The 24,844-nt window shown below is 37.6% G+C and overlaps 1 protein-coding gene across 4 annotated transcripts in view; it reads right to left on the reverse strand.

Annotated features, from left to right (window-relative positions):
• KIF13A (kinesin family member 13A) overlaps positions 1-24,844 on the reverse strand; it is a 104,486-nt gene that overhangs the window by 27,491 nt on the left and 52,151 nt on the right. For all 4 annotated transcript variants that reach the window (XM_063403138.1, XM_063403122.1, XM_063403112.1 and 1 more), the window contains exons 5-17: positions 23,052-23,144; positions 22,380-22,560; positions 21,421-21,508; positions 20,028-20,162; positions 19,400-19,512; positions 14,160-14,271; positions 13,542-13,754; positions 11,827-11,937; positions 10,540-10,674; positions 9,265-9,395; positions 7,384-7,470; positions 7,103-7,269; positions 1,753-1,963 (exon numbers count right to left, since the gene is read on the reverse strand). In XM_063403138.1, the coding sequence (XP_063259208.1) occupies positions 1,753-1,963; positions 7,103-7,269; positions 7,384-7,470; positions 9,265-9,395; positions 10,540-10,674; positions 11,827-11,937; positions 13,542-13,754; positions 14,160-14,271; positions 19,400-19,512; positions 20,028-20,162; positions 21,421-21,508; positions 22,380-22,560; positions 23,052-23,144 (1,777 nt within the window). The remainder of the gene's footprint in view (positions 1-1,752; positions 1,964-7,102; positions 7,270-7,383; positions 7,471-9,264; positions 9,396-10,539; positions 10,675-11,826; positions 11,938-13,541; positions 13,755-14,159; positions 14,272-19,399; positions 19,513-20,027; positions 20,163-21,420; positions 21,509-22,379; positions 22,561-23,051; positions 23,145-24,844) is intronic.

The following is a 24,844-nucleotide window of genomic DNA, read 5'->3' on the forward strand; positions in this document are numbered from 1 at the left end:
CAATTCAACAGTTATACAGAGTAAAGCATTCAGCCATGAAATTCAGAGGCAAAACTTCTTGTTCAAAGCACAGCTCCTCCTCAGAAACATCTAACAACTACTGGGAAGTGAAAGATGACAGAACACAGCCTTGATATCACTCTAGATTCTCTTATTTGTGATTACATGGTTATGGTGGTTAGTTTTAAACAAATCAATTACCATTTTCTCTTTCAGCTCTCAAGGCCAGGCAAGTTTTTGCTACTTTCTTTTCCCTTCTGCTGCATCTTTTTGGAGGTACTGCCTCCCCTGCCAGTAAGCCCAGTTCTCTTCTCTGCTACTGCAGTGTGCTAACAACGATTTCTTGATGGCCTTGCTGTGCTCAAAGCAGTTCTGAATAGAAGGCCTCCAGTTAACATGATTCTCACTCTGCACTCCCTGTGCAGCTCTAAAAGAGTCTGCAAATCCCAATCACGACTCTGTGACATTTTACATTCAGTTCCCAATGATTCTGGTTTTGGCTTTTACAGGGGCAAACAATTATTTTAATTAATGTTGAATCATAGAACTACTTCTCCCTACACTTGCCATGAAAAACATTCTAGTCATCGCTGGTCAGCAGTTAGCTATTTGTTTAGGTTTTTTTCCCAGGCTAAACTGGGCAGAAAGTACAAAACAAAATCTTGCAAAAAAACTAAACCAAGATCTGTTCTATTTCTAACACTCTCAACTGAAAGATGCAAAACAATTTTGACTATCTTGGTTTAGATCCCTGTTGTAAATGGATTTGGTTTTTAATGGTGAAGAATAAAGCAAAAATAATTACATACAAAAGAGCACTCAAAATCACTACATATAGAAAATAGCACTGAGTGAATAAGGAAACAGATGAAATAAATTTACAAGAAACCTGTTGGAATATCTAGGCATTCCTCCTGCTGAATTAGCCCCATGACAGAATACTCACTGGTATTCAGAAAACTGAAATCATCTTGGTTGCTGCCCCTTGAACTTCTCTCTGTGGAGCTGGCATCCTTCTCTCCGCAACAACACCAAGAGCAAGCTTTTTCCATTATCAAAATGCAAACACTGCTCACATCTTCCTAAACTGCATTTTAACTGTCCCCACAAGCCTCATGATGGTCTTTCACCAAGGCTGCACTCAGGTGCCTGCTATTCCTTTGCAAAGAGGCCAATCCACCTCATGGCAGGCCTGTTACTTCCTAAGCAGCTCAACCAGAGCAATTCTCTTCTAAAGCTGGGCTTACATTTAGAAACACATACATACAACACACATAGATCCACATTCTCTGGTTTTTTTTTGGTTTCTTGATTGCAAAATATTGCTGCTCTCATTGTATACTTGCAAAATACAACACTCCTTACTGGACTCCTTAGTTGACACATTTACTGTTCTGCACTATTATTTCCTTTCTTTCACGAACTAAAACAGGAATTGCTAAACCAAACATTTCATATGCAATTTTCAAGTTTAAAAAAGAAAAAAAACCCAAAAAAGCCCCACAGAAAACCGACCTATAATACTGCTCAAAAAAGCTACATTTTTATGTCTTTTGTAAGTTAAATCTTGTGCACATTAAACATCAGAACTCAGTCTTAAATAAAATGCTAACGCTCGGGTGGAAGCGCAGATCTGGTTCTGCACATCAGCTCTACAAAAAGCGTTGCTAATTTTGGATGCAAGGTTCAAGCCCCATCTTTCACCCTCTGTAGTTCTTACTAATTTGTTTGTTTTAACTCCAGTATTCTCACCTCTCCTCTGTCCAGAGATTGACTTTCTGCTGTGCAGCCTGAGCAGTGTAGGAGAGCCTGTCGCTGCCGTGCTGGTGCTGCCGCTCTGGGGAGAGCTGCTGCCGCAGCAGCTCCAGCTCGCGCTCGTACATCACCCGCTGCTCCTCCAGAGCGCTCCGCTTCTCCTCCAAGTACTGCTTCTCCAAGATCTGCACCACATTTTGTACTGGGTCTAAAAAGAAGGGAAGGGGGGAAAAAAGAGAGAAGACCCCCAGAAAATGTGAGAAAATGCCATCTCTGCATTACAGGACACCCACTACATGACACAGCATTACAACATTTAGTTGGTAACAGCAATCAATGTACCCCAGAGCCTGCAAACACAAATTGTGCCCCAAAACAAAAGCCAATTTAAAGTTATTGAATATTGCATTAAATAGATAAACCCAAACTAAAATTAAAAAATCAAATGGCATGCAAAAGGCTAGAACAATGGTTAAGACCTTTGTCTGTTGCACATTTAAATGTTGTGTAGTTACAATATATTCCAGAATCCCAGTAGGAAAAAAATGGATGGAAAAGGAAACAACTTAATAAGAAAACAAAGCAAAACACAAGGGAAGATGATGTTACCCAGAGGAGGAAATGACTTAAGGAAGTAAAGAGCAATGTACTTTCTCTATTTTGGCAGAGAATGAAACATGCTGGAGAGCTGCAGATGAAAACCCCAACAAACAAATGGTCTGGCCGGTCACACATCACACTGCACTCATGTGCTGCACAGCACTGAGGCAGACAAAATATGTCCTTGGGTGGGGGGGCCTTCTGCATTTAGCTTTACAAACCACATTTCATCTCAGTATCAACACAGAACAAACATCTGTTTGGATACTCTATCCTGAAAAACTGCTTGTGTCAGTCAGCCAGGAATACACCTGAAGTGCATTCAAATGAATGAAACATCACTCTCTGTTCCCAGGGTTAGTGCCAATGCCAGCCCGTGCCTCTGAGAGAGCCATTTAATAGAGTAAACTCCATGTGCTACCAGTATCTATAGCTGCTTCATGCACACATCTCTGAAAGCTCAAATACAGCAAAAAAGTGGTTTGCAAGAGGACCAATCTAGACAGCACACCACCCAACATATCGCTGCTTCTGTCCACCACAAGAGAAAGGGAGAGGAGTCCCAAAGCTGGAGTGGTGGACTGTTAGGGGAAGAAATACTGCAGCTCTAGGACATGCCAGGATTTTCAAATGCAAAAAACTTCAGCTTTAAAATATCTGATTGTAATACCTCTTCCATTTCATTATTAAAACCAAACAACAAATAAAAGTAAAAATAGTTGCTGCAACTTTTAAGGATGCCAGTCTGTTGCAAAGGAGGGAGAAAAATAAACCTAGATTTAATTACACTGTCCCATTTTGGAACTAGGGGTGTACCACTCAAAAAAACCCCACAAAACCTATAAACAGATCTGTGTGATTTAGTTATAAATCATCTTCCCCTTGCTTTTTGCAAACACCTCAGCAAGTTGCTTCTGTGGTCCTGGCCTTATTCATGGAAGAAATCACTGGCTTCACACAAAGGCATCATAAATACCACCACAATGGTAATTATAAAGCACAAAGATAAAAATCAGGCACTATAAATAGTAACAGAATAGCAAACCAGTGATACATAAAAGTGCCTTAAAATAACTAGAAATATTACTTTTTAGTACATGACATTCTCAGAAACAAGTTAGCTATTATTAGCTTTAAACAGACAGTGCAACAAAAACCCTGACTGAACCAAATTCTAAAATTCTGGACTACAAACCAAATTATTAATGTTCATCTGCACCATTATTAACCTCCTAATTCCTCTAGATAATACCAGAACCACCCTAAAGCATGGATTTTGCTGCATAATTCCCCAAATCAATTTTAGTTATATATAAGAATGTTTGAGAAAATCAGGTATTATGCAGATGATAGAGAAGAGACATGGAAGAAATTAAAATCCCTCCATTATGTTTGCTAACACAGGAAATTAACCTAAGGCTGACTCATTAAGATGAGACTTTCCTAAACTGCTCAAAGAACAGCTATGAGTTCAAGAAGCAGATTTCTTTAATAAAAGTGATCTTTTCAGCCACCTAGATTTAAAGGATCACAACCACCATAGGATCAAATTACACCATGATAAATATTTGGAACAAGATGCAAGAACCTAGTATAAAACTTTCTAATTGCAACATAAACCTGTACTGCTTGGGAAAAAAAGGAAAAAAGCGGGTTATGCTTGTCTTGTAATGCAAAACGTAAATTCATAATTTTAGAAAACTTTTTAATTTAGCTTTTGAAAGACTTTACTAAGAAAACCTTAAGTCTGTCACAGCAAAAAAGTAAAATATGGTGTGAGTTATAAACTATCTAGGTAGAATCTGATGAAATAGTCAAGATTTTTTACAGTTCAAAAGAACTACAACAGTGTTTAAATTAAATTAAAGCACCATCTTCTAGAGTTTTGGATTCCTCATGCAAAATCAAATAAATTAAGGAAGATTCTACCCAGTGCCTGCCAAATACACAGCAAATTCCATACAGCATTAAAAGTTCCAAGTCCCAATCCTTTACATATTTATGTGACAGAGTTCAATGACTCTGAAAAAAAAATTCATATGCAGTTAATCCCCTGCAAAATCATAGACTACTAACACTGAACATAAAGATGTATTTTCTTCATAGGATGAGCAGCATTTAGTACCTTGCTACAATGTCACCTAATTCACATCTGGAATCTGTTAATCCAGTCACATTGATGCTGAATAAATTCCCTAAGATTTCTTGCAAGTATATTTGTCTAAGCAAGCTGGAAGAGGGTTATGGCACAGGCTGCTTTGCTAAGTTTTATGAAAATCCTTTCCCTGAGCTGTAAGTTTTGTTTGCTAAAATGAGAAGCTGCCTAACCTAATCACATTGTTTACTTAACCACTGCACAGTATACAAGAATAAAATAAACTTCTTTGATGCATTCTGTGTTTGACCAGCATCACAAATTAGCAGTACAAAGCTGATACGACAGAATCCCACAAAGAAAGTTAACATGCTGAAGGAAGGAAAGGATCTGGATGTTTTCTTTACAGCAGTTTTCAGTGTTACACATTTTCCTCAGAGGTTCTTTGGAGCCGGATGGAGCCTGTGACACTGTTGTACTGGTTACATGCCATAGAAACAAATGTGTTTGCACCCTGGAGAAGCCAGGATATTTATTTAAAGAGGATTATAATTCTCAAACAAATCCAGGGGGAGGGTGGAATCCAAAAATCAAAACAAAGGAAAACCAAACCCTCTTGCTTTGGGCTGTATCTATACAAGATTATAAAATAATTATCTAATCAAATTTTTAAAATATCTCTTCATTCCCCTCTCAGGACTTCTCCAGAGAACATGTATAATCGAATTAACACTCTTTCGTCATTTACTTATTTCTTCCTCTTACCCATATTTATTTTTCATTTTAAGGAAGAATAAATAAATATGAGTCCTGTAACAAAGCTGCATTACTTCTCACACAACAAACTGGAAGCCTGTCAGAAAAAAAGTACTTTAGCTATACCACTGAGAAAGTGCTGCTAGGTTCTGTTTATCTAACTTCAAATCAAAAGACCAGGCTATGATCCTCAGTCACTTGTTTTGTCAGCATTTTGTTATCACTAACTACTCCAATTTCGTTCAGCAACACCTGTGTAGAGCAGAAGCTGCAGAAATTAGGATATGACCCTTCTGAAACAGTGTGACGTGTATGACTGCAAACATTTGCTCTGCAGTAGGGAAGAAAGAGCTTTAAGGAACAGTAGGGGCTGAACTGTTCTTCAGCAAGATGCAGAAAGCAACCAACCAAAACAAACGCTGGCCTGGAGCAAATCAGAAAAGCTTACTGAACTAAAATGTAAAGACACTTGGAATCTTGTGAAAAACCATTTCAATCAGCTGAATAACAGCACATGAAAACCATAAAAATGTGACCCCCTGTTCAAAGAACACTGACTCATTAGAGACTCATACACTTCAGTAAAATCTCCAGTTAGTAACAAGCAGATCAAGCATCAATTAATGCTTTCAGACTTTTCCAGCAGCCTCATGCACAAGCCAATTGAGTTCAAAACCTTTGTCCCAGTTTTGACACAGATAGGGGATGGTTTGAGGCCTTAAAACGGGCAACAGAATCTTCACAAGGGATGACAACACTGAAGACCACCAGGATGGCAGATTCATCTGAAATTCATCTCCTGGTATGAGTGAACCATAATGAGAATATTTCTGTTATCAAACAGCAATTTCATAACAATTTAAGTGATCTGTAACTCACACAAGCAATCTCACTAAAAATGAAACTGTAAAAATCCTGCAAAGTATTTTTGCATCGAACACATGAAACTGTCATGCTGTACTCAATGGCAAAAGAGACAAAACAAAAGAATAAGAAGAGACTGAATAAAAAGTAAATGCTGCATTTCAACATGCAAACCACAGCAAACAATGGAAATACTGTGAAGATATGAAGAAAGGAGAACAGAAAGCAACAAAACACCATCTACTGTATTTTCTCGGTCAGGGACCAAACCCCAAGGTATTTGCCTCTCTGATTTTGTGTATTAAAATATCTGTACAAAGCATTCAGTAGTTTACCAATTTTTTCAGCATTTCTTTATACTTTACTGTATCACATGAACCATGATCTGCTTTCTGGAAATCTTGAAAAAGCCACATTGTTTATATACACCATACCATTATTTTATCTATATCTTACTGTGTTGTTCCAAAAAAGCATCACAATTTGTTTTAATAAAGATGCAAATGAAATATTGAGGGTGATCAAGTGTTGAAAAACAAGCTGGCATTTGCCTATTGGTTTTTTAATAAGGTTAAAACGGTGTCAGTAACATTTGATTAAAAATGCAGGATGAAACTAACTGAGCCATTTATGGTGCACCCCTTTTTCTACAGTAATTCACAAAAACAAGAACTTAGTAAACTTGGATGATAATTTGACAGGCATATGGTTACAGCTCAACTGCACTATAAAAGAGCAGAGGTACAGATAAAACCATGTCAGGGCACAAAACAACTACTAATTTGTGTGTGTATTTATACCTACATGCACACATTTTTTTTTACATATATATGTGTATATATATATATATATATATATATATATATATATATATTTGCACACACTTAACATTGTGTCTGTGAAATATATTATCCTGACGATCTTCTAAAGACCCCTGGAAGAAATGTTTTGTTTGTTTTACCCAGAAATTGAGTTCCAGGCTGAATTTGTTAGACAATCCAAAAGAACATTTTTATCTGGCATTTCCCTTACCATTACTATTCAGTGTCTTCATAATAACTTCCATTTGTGCAAACTCGTAGTTGTAGTCTGGTTCTGAAGAAGCTTCACTAGCTGCATCCAGATCATGCTCTCCTAAGGAAGTTTCTTTCTCAAGGTCTTTCAGCCAATCTCGACGTTTCCTCTTTGGTAAATTGATTCTGAGTAAAAATGGAAATTCAGTTAATTTAAAAAGAAAAAACCAACCTGGAACAACGAAAGGAAAATAAATAGGCTGAATGTAAAGTGGGTGGAACATAAACACGAACTATTACCTAAAAAAGTGGTTGTTTCCCCATAATATTCTATCTCCATGCCACAGCTGAGTGGCAGAACAAACCAGTGCACCATTTACACAGGATCTGAAAGAAAAAAATACAACTTCAGTGAAATCCTGAAAATAAAAGATTGAAGAGCTGCTGTTTCTCCCATCTACTGACAGCCATTTGTATCATATGGCAACAAACCAGCTAGGTTCTCATGAAAGGATCAATGGCAAAGTTACTGGTCTGGTTTCTATGGTCAGAATTACCTTTCCCCTCTGCCTTCGGCTGGTACAACTCTCCAGTAAACATACAGACATGGCTGACTTCAGTTACAAAGTTTTCTTTAAATGCCTGTTTCTCAAACTGGATCACTGCCTGTTTCTTATAAACTTATAAAGTCCAAACTTAAATGTATGCAAATCCTACTGATAGAGCTTTCCAAGATACAACTTAGTCAACACTGAGTTGTAAAACATGTTGTTAACATATTCAGCATTCAAGCATCAGCAATGATTCTTAGATCCAAGTTTTATTCTTTCAACAAATGGACTCTATTATTAACAAGGGTCTATTTTTGTGAACATCTGGTATACTGCTGTATTTCTTTGTAGGTTTCTTTGTATTTAAGTTTCAATTATAAAAAGGGAAAAATTGAGCTGTTGAACTTTTGCATGTGTGAGTCACAAAGCAGAGCATTTTATTTGAAAGGGGGAAAAAACTTCAGTAAAATGAAAAAGGCCTTTCAGATGCAGCATTCTTATTTCATCTGTCTCTCGTAAGTCAACACAAACATGTAAACATTTCATTTTAAATCAGATCTTTATTTAACTTTTTCCAATTAAATTCTGGTAGCTAAATTTCTGTTGATACTAGTATCTAGAGATAAAGATAGAGATAAAAGATAAAGAACGGTTACTTGAGCATTGCAGATCAGCCATGAGTAAAACAAAATATGGTTTTTTTCCACTGACATGTGCCCTTGTTCCTGCCAGTCAAAATGACTGATTTCCAGTACTGTAACCCTATAACCACAAGCCTGAATCCCATCTGTTTGAAATTTTGTATTGTAGGCTGCAGAAGAAAAATACAAATTATTTTTACTAAAGGAAGAATGAAAGAAGTCAGATTTTTTAAGTGTCTTTCAAACTCCAGTTTGTCATTCTGATACTAATCTGTACATATATATATATATACATATGTATATTTAGATAATCAAATTTCAGACAAGCAGCATGAGTGCTAACTAGGACAAAGGTACTGCTTTGTCACATGCTATTGAAGATCAAGTGACAAAACATTTACAATTCCACCCAAGGAGCTTCTGGAATGAAAAATAATTAAATACAGAAATACTAAAAAAGGTGAAGCTTGACTTTACACTGCATATTAACTAGACACAATGGTAATTAAGGATTTAGAAAAGAATTCAGATCTTTAAAGCACCTCTTCCTCACAAAATACTGAACTTTAAAACAGGGACTGCTCATGAGGCACCATTTGCTCTCTGCATCGAGACACAGGCTACTATCCCATCACACAGGCCAGGACAGCCAGCAGCATCTCAGGGATCTCACTGCTATCCACTACAGACAGGCAATGGCATCTCACTCCTACCAAATACCTTCTTTAGATGGCTTGTTCCAAGCCAAACCACGGACTGCCTGTTGCCCTGCAGAGTGGGTGGGTGGGTGGGTGTTCACATGTGCAGGGAAATCCTAGTTTTAATTGCTGAATTTCCTTCTAAGTATCTGTTTTAGTCAAGTGTATTGAAAATGCAAATTGATCAGAACATAAGATACTTCTGTGTAAAATAGAAATGCATGAAAGTCACGTTCTGTCAAAGGAAAGCAAATTTCCATTTCAATGGGAAGTGCTGCTGATCTTCCTTACCTTGCATTTTCTTTTGGTGTGAGTGTAACTTCTCCATCTAAAGCAATATCAATCTCACAGTGTTCTGGTTGGATTCCTATACCAAAGAGCTGTATGTCCTGAGAGGTATCTGCACCAACTCTTGTGTGATCCTAGAAAACAAGCTGTTACTAAGAGACAAGCAAACTACCACTGTTGACGTAACTAAGAAAATATTAGCTGAGACTGCACAGTTTGCGTGTCTGTCGAGCAGAAGTGGTGCCACAGCAGATCTGAAGACTGCAACAGTCAAACACCAGCTGTTGTTCTGCCCTGAACTTCATTTTCATACAGTTTTATCCAAAGCAAAATAAAGAAGTTGACACAAAAATTCTGATTTTAAAGTATTCTTATCCTATGCCTGCATACATATAATAAACACAAAAACCAGAAGAAAATCAGCCATGTCATATAAGCATAATTAAGAGAACAGCATGGATAGTAAAACAAGGTGCAGAGTTCTCTGCTTTTCAGAAAACAGCTAGAACAACTCAACTAAACATACTATTCTCTACATAATACCAAGTCATATTTTAAGTTCTGCTGAAATAGTGTGTTTTGTTAGTGTTTGATAGGTTGTGTTTTATTTGCTACTGCTCAAATACAGAAGTCCTCCTTCAGCTACCAAAGCAGAAGAGTAGCTATAAAAACAGACAAAATAGTCTTTCATATATTACTGACAAGCAGCTCACATTTCCCCACAAACCTACTAGGTTTGTATTTGACATTTCTTCACTCTGGCATGGGAAATGCCAAACAGAATTATATGAAAGCTAACAACACTGGGAAAGTACATTTCTGTAAATTTTTAACAGTGCTTTTCTTAACCTCCTCTCTCATAAGCTTCCCTCTCATTGAAGACTACGTTACTCTTACTGATTACTACTGAATATCATCTCTTTATGATTAACTCTTCACATACTAAAAGCTATCCCCAGCTCCCTAACAAAAAGCAGCATCTAACATGAACCTCCTGCTTGAAGTTCAGGCCAGAAGACAACTGGCCAAGCACATCCTGCCTGGGAAATCCAGAGCTGATCTCAATACTGGCTTACACTGAGCATTTCTCCCACTGTTGGCAATCAGGAGATCCATTAGGAAAACACTGAAGCTGAACTGCAAAGGGAGAACAAAAGCCTAAACAGGAAGGAGACCTATCCTATTTTGCTGCAGCAAAAAAACTTACATCCCCTCTGAGTAAATTAGAGCTAGGAATTCAAAGCAAGTGTCCTTCCATTCTGTGCAAAATCTCCTTACCTTTAAATAGTAAACCAAAAGCTCGTTGAGCGCGGGGTCTGCATTCAGGTTCACCAGATAACACTTGTCATCTCCAACCTTGATTCCTGAAGACTCAAGGGAGATTCCCATGCTCTCCAGCTGTCTTTGCCTCTCCTGCAAGCACACAAATAGGTTAATCTTGCCTGCTGGAAAGTGTAGGGACAAGCACAGAGCAAGTAAAGCTGAAGATGCAGATGCATCACTGAATATGCATTCTGTATATCAGCACCAGACACTTACGGTCAGGTACCATAAGGTCAGTAGAATTTATTTTTACACACGAACCATAAAAAGTTAGATGTAATCCTCAAACACCTGCCTCCCCAAAGCAGAGCTTGCTTAAGCAGTCCTATTAAAATTATTAGACTAACCTACACAGCTCTATTGAGTTTATTAAACCTACTTGTAAGTAACACAATGTGGCTTTGAGTCTTTATGTAAGTAAAAAATGAAATTCAGTTCAAATCACTTCAAAGATAATCATAGTCATAGAGGATTTACAAAATAGCATGCCACAGTTTAGGTTTATTCTTTTGCAATTTTATTATTAATTCGGCTAAAGCACTTACTTGATAACGAGAGTCTTCTTTTTTTGCTAAAGTTTAGGTGTTGGGATTTTTTGTTTGGCTGGCTAGGTTTGGGGTTTCCCCTTGCCCTCTTTTTAATTTATTTAAACAGTGGTTGCACCAAAACATGCTTCTCAAACATTAGGACTAGAAATAGAAACCAACACCACTCATTCTTCAAGTTATGGATGGAGAAAATGATGGAAAACTACACTAGAATCCAGAAGGGTTTTTTTATGTACAAAAATAACAATAAGCAAACATTAGTGACTACATGTACACATCTTCCTTTTCTGGTCAGAGGTCACTACAAGCAAAAGCAACAAGTACCACTCACAATTCTGATCCTTTTGTAATTCTCCATTTCTTAGTCACTTCAAGGAAACATGTCCATGGTCCCACTGTTGCCTTATAAATAAATGAGCTGCCCAAATGTATCTTGATGTTTTATTTTAAAATCAAATACTGGCTTTTATCAATCATTACACCGCTAGATTTATGCTAATAAAATCTAGATTTTAAAAAAAACATCACCAAACAAACAAACCTACCCCAAAACTGAAACAAGGGGAAAAGACAAAAATTCAGAGACATTTGAAATAGGTAGTGGGAAAACAGCATTCTCCACTAACGCTCATGAAGTTCAGCTGACTAGTACTATATGAGCATCTTGCTTTCCTCCTAAAAATTTCTGAAGTACCTGTGCAATTTCTTCAGTTTTCCTTAGCTTTTCTTCCCAGGTGACTGTCAGCTCTTTTATTAGTTTTTCCGATTCTTCCAATTTTTCCTTCAGTTCTGGTGCCTTCATGGCCTAAAAGGTAGAAATTAGCAAAACCCCTCAGATGCTCTCACCACTGCGACATCTGCTTGCACAAGGAAACTGAACACAGCAACATCCTATCAAATGCAACCAGTATAGATTTCTACTATGTTCCCAAGTTTTTCAAGGTAGGAGTTGAAGAAATAGGAAACTTGCAAAGGAGGAGGACAGAAACAACCTTTGTTGGATCCAGATCTGAAATAGCCGAAGACTGACGTAGCTCCAGAGCTAATGGAAAGAACAAAAAAATCTCTGGGCCTGGCCACTCAAACTTCACTGTCTGTAAAAATATATGTGAGTATGTAAAAACTTCAATTCCTAGCTGTCTGAAGATCAAGTGCAACATTCTTTCTTGCAAGAGTGGTTTGAAACACAAATTCCTCTAGACATTTAGTCCTCCATTCTGTCTTGGTTTTGTAAGTGTTCTTTGAGTTGCATTAAAGCTTTCAGTCTGACCCTGCTGATTACCTTCAAGGGAAGGCATGTTCTGGAGCTAACACGCTTCTCATTTCACAACAGGAAACAAAAGCAAAGGGCTTGAACATGTCCAGAGCCAAGCAACAACTGAAAAAGCTGGTCTATAACCCTATATAACCCTGTTTTTAACAGAAGGTAAAGAAGAAAACATTTAAGAAAATAATTAGTAAGACTTTGGACACCTTTCTACTGATTGTGTTCAGCTGCAGCCTGCCAACATAATTAACAACATGCTACAATAATATTTTCCAAATTAAAATAAGGGCTTAGAACAGGTTTTTATTTATGAAAAAAATGAATGGTTCCTTTTCCTTGAAGAAGATTTTCCCATTTCAGTCTATAAGGAAGTGTTCACATGAATAACACTATTCCTTAAATGACAATGAAATTTAAACAGCACACAAATTCACCCTCAAGCACAGTTCTGTTCCTTTCCCATCAGTATTTTATGTCTTCCCTGAAAAGATTAACAGTATTTTCCAATCTGTTAAGTACCTAATTTGTCCAGATATCCTATATACCAAATAAACTATCCTACCTGGATACTTTATTCTTCAAGTAGAAGTATAAATCCAAGATAAGCATCAATCACAGTGTCAACTATTAAGGCAGTGAAGCAAGCTTTTGATGGTTTTTAGTGTTGCATTTTTGACAATTTTTAACAGATTTTCACAAATGTCAGAGAGAAATATTCCCTAAATTTTTTTGTCTAATAACAGATTTATGACTTTTCACACTTTTCCATCTGACATTACATATAGTCCACCAATGAAAAAAAAAGAAATCTGCTAATAAGTGAGTTTACACAAAGAAGATGTAATATAGTCCTTATCTGTGCTGCATCAATTATTGCTTGGCCTTAAGTTCCTCAAGAATTGAAAAGGGTCATCATCTGTACAATGTTGTCCTCATGTAAAAGTTATTACAGATAAGCATACATTATGTTGGATTCAGGAAAAAAAGGTTAATTATTTCTTAAAAAAAGGAAAAAAAGAAAAAAGAATGGGTGCAAGACTCTTCCTTTCCACATTTTGTAAGGAATGGTCTTTCTGTCTTTCACACAGAATGTGACATTTCCTTGAGAAACTCATTTTACATTGTACTGTGTATAAGGTTACCTCAGCTTGTGAGAGCTGTTCTTTCAGTTTTTCAACTTCTTCACGTAATTCTCTGATGACCCTAGCATTTGGATCTTCATTCACCACAGCATGATTAACTATTCTTTTGGCTCTGTCTGCATATCTCAGAGTTGAGAGTGTTTCTTCATAGTTGTCTGCTGCTGGACTAATTGTAGCTATCATGGCAGTTTGGCTGTTTCCTCCCAAGTTGTCCTGTAGTGCAGCCACAGAAAGTTCAAGAGTTAAAAATTGTTCTGAGACTATACAGTATCTTCACAAAGAGACTTAAAATATTTAATAAAGGCACTGAAAGTACTATTTAGGCACTGCAATGTACTCTGGATATAAACTAATCTGTGTGTTCCATAAACATTTCTAGCGACCTCCACCACCTTTGATTCCATTACAACTGAAAATAGTCAAGTGGGATTTTACATTGAATTAACACAAGATATACTTAGCTGTCCATATTACTTGGAATAACATAGCTATGAGAGTTCCTTCACTCATTTCTTTAAAAACAAGGTGAGAAGCCCATGCACAGAGGCAGACTATAATGATCCTACAAATGAGTAAGCTGGCATCTTGTGAACATGGTGAACAGAAAATATAAATTACCTTGAGAAGCCAAGTGAGTACAGAGTCTCTGTAAGGCACAAACTTGTTTTTCCCCTTCCCTGCTGCTTGGTCAGCAAGCGATGATATAACCAAGCCCAGTGTTGAAAGTGATCTATAAATGCAAAACAGCAGAACAGCTTTAACACATATTCCAAATGCAGATTAAAAAAAACACAGAAGAAAGGGATTGCTCTGCAGAACTTCACATCCAATTTTTAAAGTATCATAGAATAATTTCAGTTAGAAATAACCACCAGAGATCAGCTAGCCCACTGTCCTGTTCCAAATAAGGCATTGTATTTCTTTTAAGTTATATATTTGGAAGAAAAAGCCTGTTATCAACAGTGTTTCATCATAGGTGGTACTGAGATCGTATTTCAGAAAGACTGGGACTATGTTGAAATATTTAGAATAGTTTGAGAAGTGTAAAATAGACTGCCTCAGTATGTGAAAAATCACCACCCTTGATTACACATCCCCTTTTCTCGGAGGATAAAAATCTCTCTGATTTGGATGCAGTCTCATGATGGTGTTATAAGTCAGTGCTGGCAGCACAGCAAGAGCCCCTGTCTCTGGGAGCAATGTTTAAGAACACTGACTCAAATGCCAACTAAAAGTGAACAATTCTCCAGCCATAAGGAGGCATCCTCAGAACAAATCCAGCTATGGTCCAGGAATACTCATCTGCCTGGTGAATCAGTGACCAGCCAGCCATCACAAAGCCATAGAAGGCTGCTGAGCAGAAGAGGCAGATTAGGAGGTCCATTGACAAATGGGTTGGGTTAGAATTGAGGTAGAGCCTCAGCAGCTTCTTCTGGGAGGCACAGACCAAACAATCTCCCAGTTACAAAGGCACCACACAAGTATGAAAGAGAAAAGCCCCCAAATTGCTTAGCAGGCAGCTGAATCCCAAACAACGCTCTAGAATTGTGAAGAAAATAGCCAACTCATGCATTTTGGTACATGTATAACTTCCAACAACAGGGGTAATTGCATCAGCAATCCATGCAAAGCATATGTGTGCTAAATTATGCAATTCTTATACAACCCCTGTGTAAATTTTAAGTGACATCAGGGCTCTTGGGGTGAGTGTGTTTAAGCTAATGAGCTTGTTGAGGAGCCTGAGAACATTAAACAGATGCCTAAAGGGTTTAAAAGCAGACATCACCGAAGCCCAAGAGAATTCTGGGTCTGTCACACTCCTGCTCAAATATCCAGCTAGTCTCTATAAGAACCAAGGAAAAAGCTTCAGCACCATTGCAATTAGATAGTCAAACAAATCTTTAATTGTGCTGTTCTACTCCATCTTCTTGTGTTTTCTCTTCAAAGAAGTAATACTATTTTGGTTTATAGGCAGCATTTGCACAGTATTTATAGCAGAGCCTCAGTGCTGCTTGAAACTGTCACTGGTTCAGAAATAGCACTTAGAAAATGACAAAAATGTTGCAGAAGAATATTTCAAGGAAGATTTCCAAGGGTAAGTTAACAAGAACCATTGTATGTGCCACAAAAGGTATCCCATATTGCATATAAAGATAGCATAAACCTGGGAGCAAAATTAAAGGAAATTTAAGGAAAGGTTAGGTAATCTGAATTCCCAAGAGAGTGCTCAATTTTGTAAATTTACCTGTAGGATAACTGTCTGATTCATCGCTGAAAAATTCATAGCAAAAATAGAAAGTTAAGTTTATCTCTGTGGCCTAAAGAAAAGCTTAATAACCTGTGAATGTTTGTGAGAGGAGGATAGAAAAAGGAGAACTAGCTCAGGCCTCCAGCCTCTAATCTCCACAGAGAGAGATGACAGCAGCTAAACATGCAGGAGCCAGCAGCAGGATGCTCCATGCTGCTCTATAGCAGCCTCCTCCAGCACAACTGAAAAGCACCACCAGCACTGCCAGTGGAGCCAAGGAGCATAAAGCTAAAAAACTACCCTAGACTACTTTCCTCTGATTTCTCTTTAAATGAGGGGAAATGTGAAAACCAAAGCCAAATTCTGAGGGAGGGGGAAGAAATGGACAGTCAGAAGGGACGTAGGAAGAACAGGGATTCAAAAAGACCTGTGATTGAAAACTATTTCCCAACTGGGCTGCAACACCAATTTGAGTTATGGGTACTGCATTTTAATGAACAGGAAATTATAAGGTACACAGTTTATTAACATGGGATTAAAAAATATGATAACATTATTGCTCCTTAAAAATAGTGATCTTATTTTAAGAGTAACTGTTAGCATCTGCAATAAAAGTCAAATTAGAATCCTTCAGGTAGTTTGCTTGAAATTTCATAACACAAAGCTGTTTCAAGACTTTAAGTGAAGCAGCAAAAGGAATGGCTGCCCAACAAAATGATTACAGGACTCATCAGCTGCTTTGCTTCGTGCTGAATGATGCATCAGAGATCTGTCATTACTCTGATCCTATCTCTCAGTACTTATATAATGAATCAAGCAGATGACCTAAGCCCACAGCACACAGCAGACTGACTCAGTCCAGAAGAACCAGAGTGGACTTGCTACCAGTTTACAGGGAAGTGCCATTTCTGCACACTGTCTGTTCTCCTTGTCCCTGTCCCTCAGATGTGACCAGGCTGTCCTTGCTAGTGGGCACACCCCCACAATGGGCCTGGGCCAGCAGCATTCGAAAGGAAGTGGCACTTCCTCACCACAGGGCCACAACTCTGTCCCTAGACGACTCCCATTCAAGCTACTTCTGTACAACTTAGAACACAATTCTTCAATGATCAGAATTCACTTTTCTATTAGTTAACTCTGAATAGTAAAACCCTCAAATTGGCTTGGAGCCAGACCTGTCCCAGCTCATTCCTTGCCAACATCTTCTTTTTGCATTCTGAAGTTCAAATGACAACAGCTATGATTTTACCAATCAGAGGTAAAATTGCAGACTGCTCACAGAAAGTTTTTTTTCTTGTAGCCACTAATTGACAGATTGTTTATTCTGCTTCCTCCTACTAATGTATTCAAGAATTTCTTTGACTACACCACAAAGAGTTGTTAAGCACCTCCTTTGCTACCCTGGGTAGGGGAACTAGCACATCCTGGGGAGGAACAAGCACACCCAGCTTTTCTATGAGGTATGGCAAATCTCCCAAAAACCTCCTTTACCACGGCAACTCTGCATGAGCTCTGAGAAAAAAACAGAAGTAATCTCTATTACAACTTGAGGAAGATGTTAACACAAAATGACAGCACTCTCAGTTGCTTCAGTAAGTGGGAGAGCAGCCACCCTCTGCAACATGCTGTCCCCAAGACAGGAAAGAATGTTTTCAACAGGAAAAGTTGTGGGACCAAGGTGGCATTTAGCCACAGCTCAAGCCAGTTTTCATCAGAAACAAACGGTACAGACACTAAAAAAACCAGGCACATTATTTCCACATTCTTCTTCAAGGCAATAAAACATAAAACAAGCAGCAAGTTTACTTGCCAGCAGCTTCATTTTTCATCTCATTAAACACAACACATGCCACCAATACACGTTACTGGGGTTTTTTATAAAAGAAATTTAATATGAAAAGGAGCTGACATAGTAAGGTATATGGTTTAAATATACTCTATCACTCCAGAAAACAATTAATAACTTTCCCTAATGAGTAAGTTGCATCACACACTAAAGAAGATTGCACACAATGTTCTCTGAAGAACTAGTCTGACTAAACATGTATATCTATTTTGAGGCTTAAAAAAGTCAGACTTCATTAAAGCTCCAACAGCAAAACTCTAACAGAAGACGCCAAGCACAGCACTAAGAATTATCTTTAGCCTACCGGTTCCAAAAGAGATTTCAAATAGAGAAAGTTAAATAAATGGACTAAGTATTACAGATTTATATCATATAAGAATTTAACTGAATGGAAAATGCAGAGCTGTCCAGTTTTCTTTTTAAAATACCTTTTACAGAAATGCTTCTATCTGAAGTTCTGTATTGTCAAAGAGGTTCAGTATAGGCAAAACAATCCTCTTCTACTGCATTGATACCATACAAGTTTAACACTGAGTAACTATCCCAAAGGAAAAAAAAAAAATTGAAGTCCTTCTGTATCTATAGTTATATTTGCAATTTGTTAATAGCAGTTGGGAGAGGCGGCATTTAAATTCTTTCTCAAAAATTAGAAAGAAACATTTAATTTCACCTTGGTTTATGCAAAATACAAATAGAGCTTCTAGTAAAACAAATCTAAATTTATCTAGGAACTACAGTTATATTTGCAATTTTTTAATAGCTGTTGGGAGAGGTGGCATTTGAATTCTTTCCCAAAAATTATAACGAAATATTTAATTTCACCTTTGTTTATGCAAAATACAAATACAGTTTCTCGTAAAACAAATCTGAATTTAACCAGGAACCTGTGGGGTAAGGTTACAGTATCTGCCATTAGGCAAAGACAGCCACATCATTTTGTTTCATAAGAACTATGCCAATGTGGCTACGAGTGTGATGTATTAAACACAAAGTAGATTAGAAACTAAGCTAAAAACAGCAAACATGTTCAAATTAACAAGAGGTGAATTTGAATCATTGTAACTGTGTGTGCTGTTCATACATACATTGTGCTGTCATTGCTAACTTAAAATACCAAAACATTTTGTAACATTCTGAAATAAATTGAAAAAGAAGTAGCTTTTAATGTAACAGTGACACTCTTTCTTTCCCAGAAAATTAGTATTTTTAGGACCGCAGTAATAGTGTGCTACATTCTTGCTTTTGGACAGTAATACAGTAATTATGGCTAAAAAATGTGCTTTGAAACTTGCCATTGCTTGAGCACAAATGCCCAAGGCAATGCTTAACCAACACAGCTTAATTCTGATCCGATTTTCCCAAACTGTGCATTATACCCTTACATATTTTAATTCATGTTGGAACAAAGCCACTCAGCTCAGCAATTTTGCATTCTTCCTTGAGCAGATGATGAGACAAACACATGAGCCTGGGGACAGGGTGTATAAATGAATCACAAAAGGTATATGCTTAATTAAAGAGCACTGCTGTCACTTTTTCCAGATAAAATTCATACAGCTCTCATGTGAGTCAAGTATGACTCAGGATCCCTCAGCCAATGTCAGGAAACACATGCTGCTCAGCACAAAGCAGCTGGGAGAGCCATATTGAACTGCTTCTGATGAAGCTTATTTGAGCTGACTTTGACAAGCACACCAAGGCCAGGGAACCAACACTGAGTCCTTCAAGATCAGGGTTTGCAGCCTGCGTATGCCAATGCCTTACTTGTTTATGTTGCTGCCCTCCTTCAGGCGCTCTCCTGCAGCTCCCGTTTTGGACACTCTCTCGCTCCCAGCCAAATCCACCAAGCTGACCTTGCTGACCTTCTCTCCAGAATTCTGCACAGATGGGACATGGGAGAACAACAGCTAAGAAACACTGGCAGGAAGCACCAACACACCTGACACTGGCATCATGAAACACTGCTCTTCACAATAATGTGTGTTCAAGTATCACAGTCCAGACATGAGAGAAGAAGGAATTGTCAGAGGTCTTACAGATCTTTAAAAACCACCCATATGTTTTCTAGTAAAGCCCCGAAGCACCAAGGAGCCAGAATCAGCCATGTGGTAACATCAATACTCTTATGGCAGAATAGGCCATTAAAACTTGTTAACTCCACAAAAGTCAAGACCCAAGAAGGTTTCATGGTGTCAACATAATCTTAAAAAGTGATCCAACTGTTTGTTTTATCTAGCGTGCTCCCTCGCTCCTCCAGGGTTCTCTCAATCTTGATTACTGCATTCCATGGCATCAAAAGCCAAAGCACAGCTCAACAGATGATGCATGTGGAAGAGAATGGAAGAAGAAGAACCCACCACAAGTTCATAAATTAATCAACAGAAATACATACACCAGACTGCAGGTCATAGAGTGTCTGAGTCACTATAATATTGAACACAGCGTGAGAGCGGCTGCTTTCTTCGTTCATGTTGGTTGCAGCAACTGTTCGTGATTTGTTTCCCTCTGACATCAGTGACTCAATATCCTAGAGCAGAAAGAGTAAAAAGGGATGCTAGAATAAAAGCAAAGTAGTGTGCTTGCTAAACAAAACCCCACCTAGATGGAAGGGTGTGTGGGAGAGAGGAAGAACGGAAGGTAGAAGCAATGAGAAAATTCTTTGCACATTTTGAGATGTATTGCTACAGAGGCATATAACTCCACAGAACAATGTTAAATCATTCCTCTGCTTTAAGTGCTTCACTTAAAAGCCCAGCAACTACAGCCAATGAACCTTTTCCTTATCTGCTGCTGAAATACATTGGTGACATTCACATTACAATCATACTGTTTAAGGCCAGGAATCAGGCCAGCACAGATTCACTTACACAAGTGAACACAGGGCACCTCTTCACTGACCTGCACTAATGCTATCTTCACTTAATTGGCTTAAAACATTACCTCACTTCAACCTGTACCTTCCCACATGTGCAAGACAAAGATGACTATGCAGAGCCTGACATATGCGCTTGCTGAGCCTTCCAAAACCATTTCAGAAGTCATCAGCCAAAACCTAAGCATGAACAACATGTACTAGAATTTGCAAAAAGGTGTGCTTTCAAAGTAAGTAATTCACCATAAAAGCTTCAAAAGCAGTTTTTATACCTGTAAAATATGCAAAGATGCTGCAGAAAAATAAAATTTAAAAAAAAACCATAAAAAGCAAAACATTACACTACACAAAAAAATAAATTTTTTAAAAAAATACTTCCAAATCAGATTTCCAAATCAGTTTCTTTATAAAAAGAAAGTCATACACAATTCATAAAACTCCACTGGTTTAATTATTTCCATTGTGCCTACTGTGGTTCATTGGCTTCCACAATACTCATTTATTTGATTTGAATGTGTTCTGGTAAATTAAGTGGGCTTAGATACTGTTGTGATTTCAGTTATAAATTATCTATTTACATACCTATATAATACAGTTGTAGTATTCAAGAACAAAGTCAAATTCATGCTGGAAGACTAATATATGTATTTTAGAATCTTCATATTTCCTGTGTTCATGGCATATGTTATATGCAGTGAAACTGCAAATGAATGAGCTACCACTACTATATTTGTAACTAACATAAGGGCAAACTCAGTGCTTCCACATGAAATAAATATTCCCGAAGAATTAGAGGACATCTTTGCAACTGCCAGAGACCATAATCACTCAAGAACCAAAATATCTGGCTAGACATTAGTTTTCCTGAGAGTCCTATAGCTCATGTACATAGGTGTTATTTACAAAGATTTACCTCAAAGTTTGTAACAGCCAGCTGAGACAGGCCATCGACATACGGACCCAACACCTTGTGCTCCCGGACCTTGAGGGACTGCCGACTCCTGTGGGACAAAGTACACTTCATGCACAATCTACTCATTAGCATGAGTATTAATACAGTATTAATAGGTACCTTTTATATAGCAGAAGTCAATTTATGTCTTTTTTAATTGTAACAGGAAGAAAAAGGTGTTCCAGAATTTGTAACTCAAACAATACAGACTCAAACCAATCTAACCAGTTTTGATCCTCCCCCAGCAATTTGCTAAAGGTTCCATTCTTCTCACATTCTCTATACTTTATTGACACATACCGAGTAAGTCTGAAATCTGTCTTGTTAACTAATTTACATACAACACCTTCAGCAACAATGTTCAAGAATTGAAATATAAACCACATATATCAATGCTCAGCTGAAAAAGTCCTGTCAAACTACTTCCTGCATACACATCTCCAAGCTGGAGTGCCTAGCCACTGTTTCTGTGTAGACAAAACAGAAGAAAGTATATTCTAAGGTGTCACCTTTTCACACTCAAAAAAGTTCAACATCTAAACCATAAGGACCAAGCTGTAAATAAGCTTCAAATTTCTTCTAGCTGATGAAAATTCCTGCACAAATACTGCCTGCATCATTCGGCAAAAATACCCCAGAATTTACTTGTATGTGGTCTTGCTTTCTGGTGGTAAAGTACTTCATACAGTATTTGTTTGCATCAGTAGGATCACATCCTAATGTTTAATTTAAATCACACCAGTTACTGTTTCATATACTAGCTTCACATGAATATTCTCTTCTTTCTGGTGCTTGATATCTAATCATCTCTAAAGAAGTCGTATAAACATACATTCTGAAAAAACCTCCAAAACCAATTCCTATTTTTAGAGTTTTAGACAAAAATATAGAAGGCTATGGGGGAAAGTGAAGCTGCTCACCCTTTTGGGTCAAGCAGATCTCTGACTTTCTCATTGTAGATTTCCATATAGGACACTTCAACTTTAAAAGTATGAGATTCATTTTCTTCTACAGAGATTCTCTGAAATAAAGCACAACAGAGCCGTGGGATCAGACCCAGCTGCTCTGCATTGCCCATCATGGAAAAGGACTTTCCTGAACCTAAAAGAAAAAAAGGAGAAGAAAATGCTTTAGAATATAACGTCTTAATTATTTACTCATTCAAGAAGCACATTTTAGTTCTCTTTTTACTGCTCCAGGAGCATGTATCAGAACAACATGGCATGCTATTCCAGACAGATAGCTTATTCTTTGGACAAGGTAAAGGTAAACAAAAAGAGAAATAATCCTGAAGGTTTCTTTCAGTAAGGACATTACTTGGGAGCCCTTGAACACACTTAAACACTAGAAACTGAATGAGTCTCAAGCAGGAACTACTCCTTTCAGGCTCTGAAAGAAGCCCCAACAGGAGCAACCAGGACCGTATTGACAGAGCTGCTTTTAAGAATTCACTTGTCACTGCTTGTACTAGATGTATATGAAATATCATGATATTTCAAAATACAATTTTGAAATGTTATCTACCTTAATATTTGTTTTGCTGTTCCCACTTCCCATGTTCGCAAAGTGTTCTCCCCCTTTAGGGCACTCACCTGTCTGTCCATAGGCAAAAATACAAGCGTTGTATCCCTGAAAGGCCTTTTCCAGAATTCCTTCTCCAAGGCACTTGAACACCACTTCTTGACCTAGAAAATAATTGGGCTTGTTTATTTTAAATTGTATAACATACTATAATTGACAAAAAAAGAAAAAAAACCCCCAAGAATTAAAAAAGGTTTGCACATTATTTTTTTAAGAGCACTGGTGGAAACATATTACTCATGTACAACTAAGTGATAAGATCAAAACTGCTGCTACCCATGTTTAAGTAAATTGCTGATTATCTTGTAAAGTTAGCAGTTCTTCGAAAGGTGTCATGGAAGTTAAAAGCTCAGAAAATAACCCAAATGTCTAAATTTTTTATTATTTCAGAGTAGTTTCTGCAATTAATATGAGTTATTTAATCACAGACTATACCCAAGAGTTTCGTAACAAAATCTCAGTGAAACCTATTGGTGAACTGGGACATTATGGGCACACAGGAATACAGGAAATACAGGAAAGTAGCTGTTCTCTTGGGAACTGGCCTCAAGTTTCACCATAAGCCATTATCATTTTCCCTGTGGCAAGGTGATGCTGGAACCAAGATAAAAGCATTCCAATGACATTCAGGAAGAAAATGTGTATTAGGAGGCTACAAGACTTCAACAGAGCGGTTTGAGGACACATTCTGCCAAATCCATAATTTAAAACATCAGCTGCAGATTTTGATAGTCTGAAAATTGTCTCCCTGAGCCAGACAGATTTTAGATGCACTTCACTCTTTCAGATGTAGAAGATGAAAACAGTCATAGTGTTTGATTTTGCTTGTTTGTTTTCTTTAATAGAAAAGCCCAGAATCTGCACACCACAAAGAGGGTTAATGTGTTGTCTGCTTTGAGTTCTGACCAGACAATTACACCAGCTGTGTGTACACCCAAAACAAGGAGAGCTGAGCTAAGGACAGCATTTATTCACCTTCAGGTGTATGGTTTTAAACTTAGATTCACTGACTGGTGACTTTCTGAGCAACTGTGATCAGCTGCCTCTCTCATCTTGGTCTGGGAGCTTCAGCAATTGCCAGCAAGGAGAAATTATTTCTTACAGTGGATGCAGTGGTAACTTCTGTACTCTCAAAATGGCATATACAAGCATAAATCTCACTACACAATTATTTATGAGAATATCTACATTCCATAGCCCAGAAAACTCCTGCAGAGCCACCTCTGGAATGACTGCAGGATGTTTTAGAGGCATGTAAATAGGACAAGAAAGTACATTACTTTCATTTTCCTTTAATTGTAACCTTTTTTTCCCTTCTGTAAAGAATAACTAGTGCAGTGATGGACTATGAAATGGTCTTTGTGTATCTTTCTAGCTGAATTTCTTAAATTCTAAAGCGTCACTGGACTTGGATTAACACAGTTCAGAAATGCTGAATATAGGAACTAAAATCAGAGGAAAATCCACTGTATGCTGGAGTAACTCCATTTCCTTCACCATGAGCATTCAGTCACTTCTCCTTCAACCAGGGGTCATTTGGTCATTTCATAGTATCTATGCTGAGAGAGCACTGTTCAACAACCTGGAAATAGAGAAAGTTCAACTACTGATGAATGAAATACATCAGCAGAAGATTTTAATGAGAATGTAGAATAAACAAAGATTTGCTTTTTAACCAGCTCCTGAGGGAGTCACTTATTATCTTGCTGAGCTGGAACACAAAATCAAGCAAAGACTGAAGCTGAGTATAAATATCAAAAAGAAAAATAAAGTGTATATATACATTACACAGTGATTGTGAGTG

Source organism: Prinia subflava, chromosome 1 (assembly GCF_021018805.1).
Source record: "Prinia subflava isolate CZ2003 ecotype Zambia chromosome 1, Cam_Psub_1.2, whole genome shotgun sequence".
Classification (NCBI taxonomy): Eukaryota; Metazoa; Chordata; class Aves; order Passeriformes; family Cisticolidae; genus Prinia; species Prinia subflava.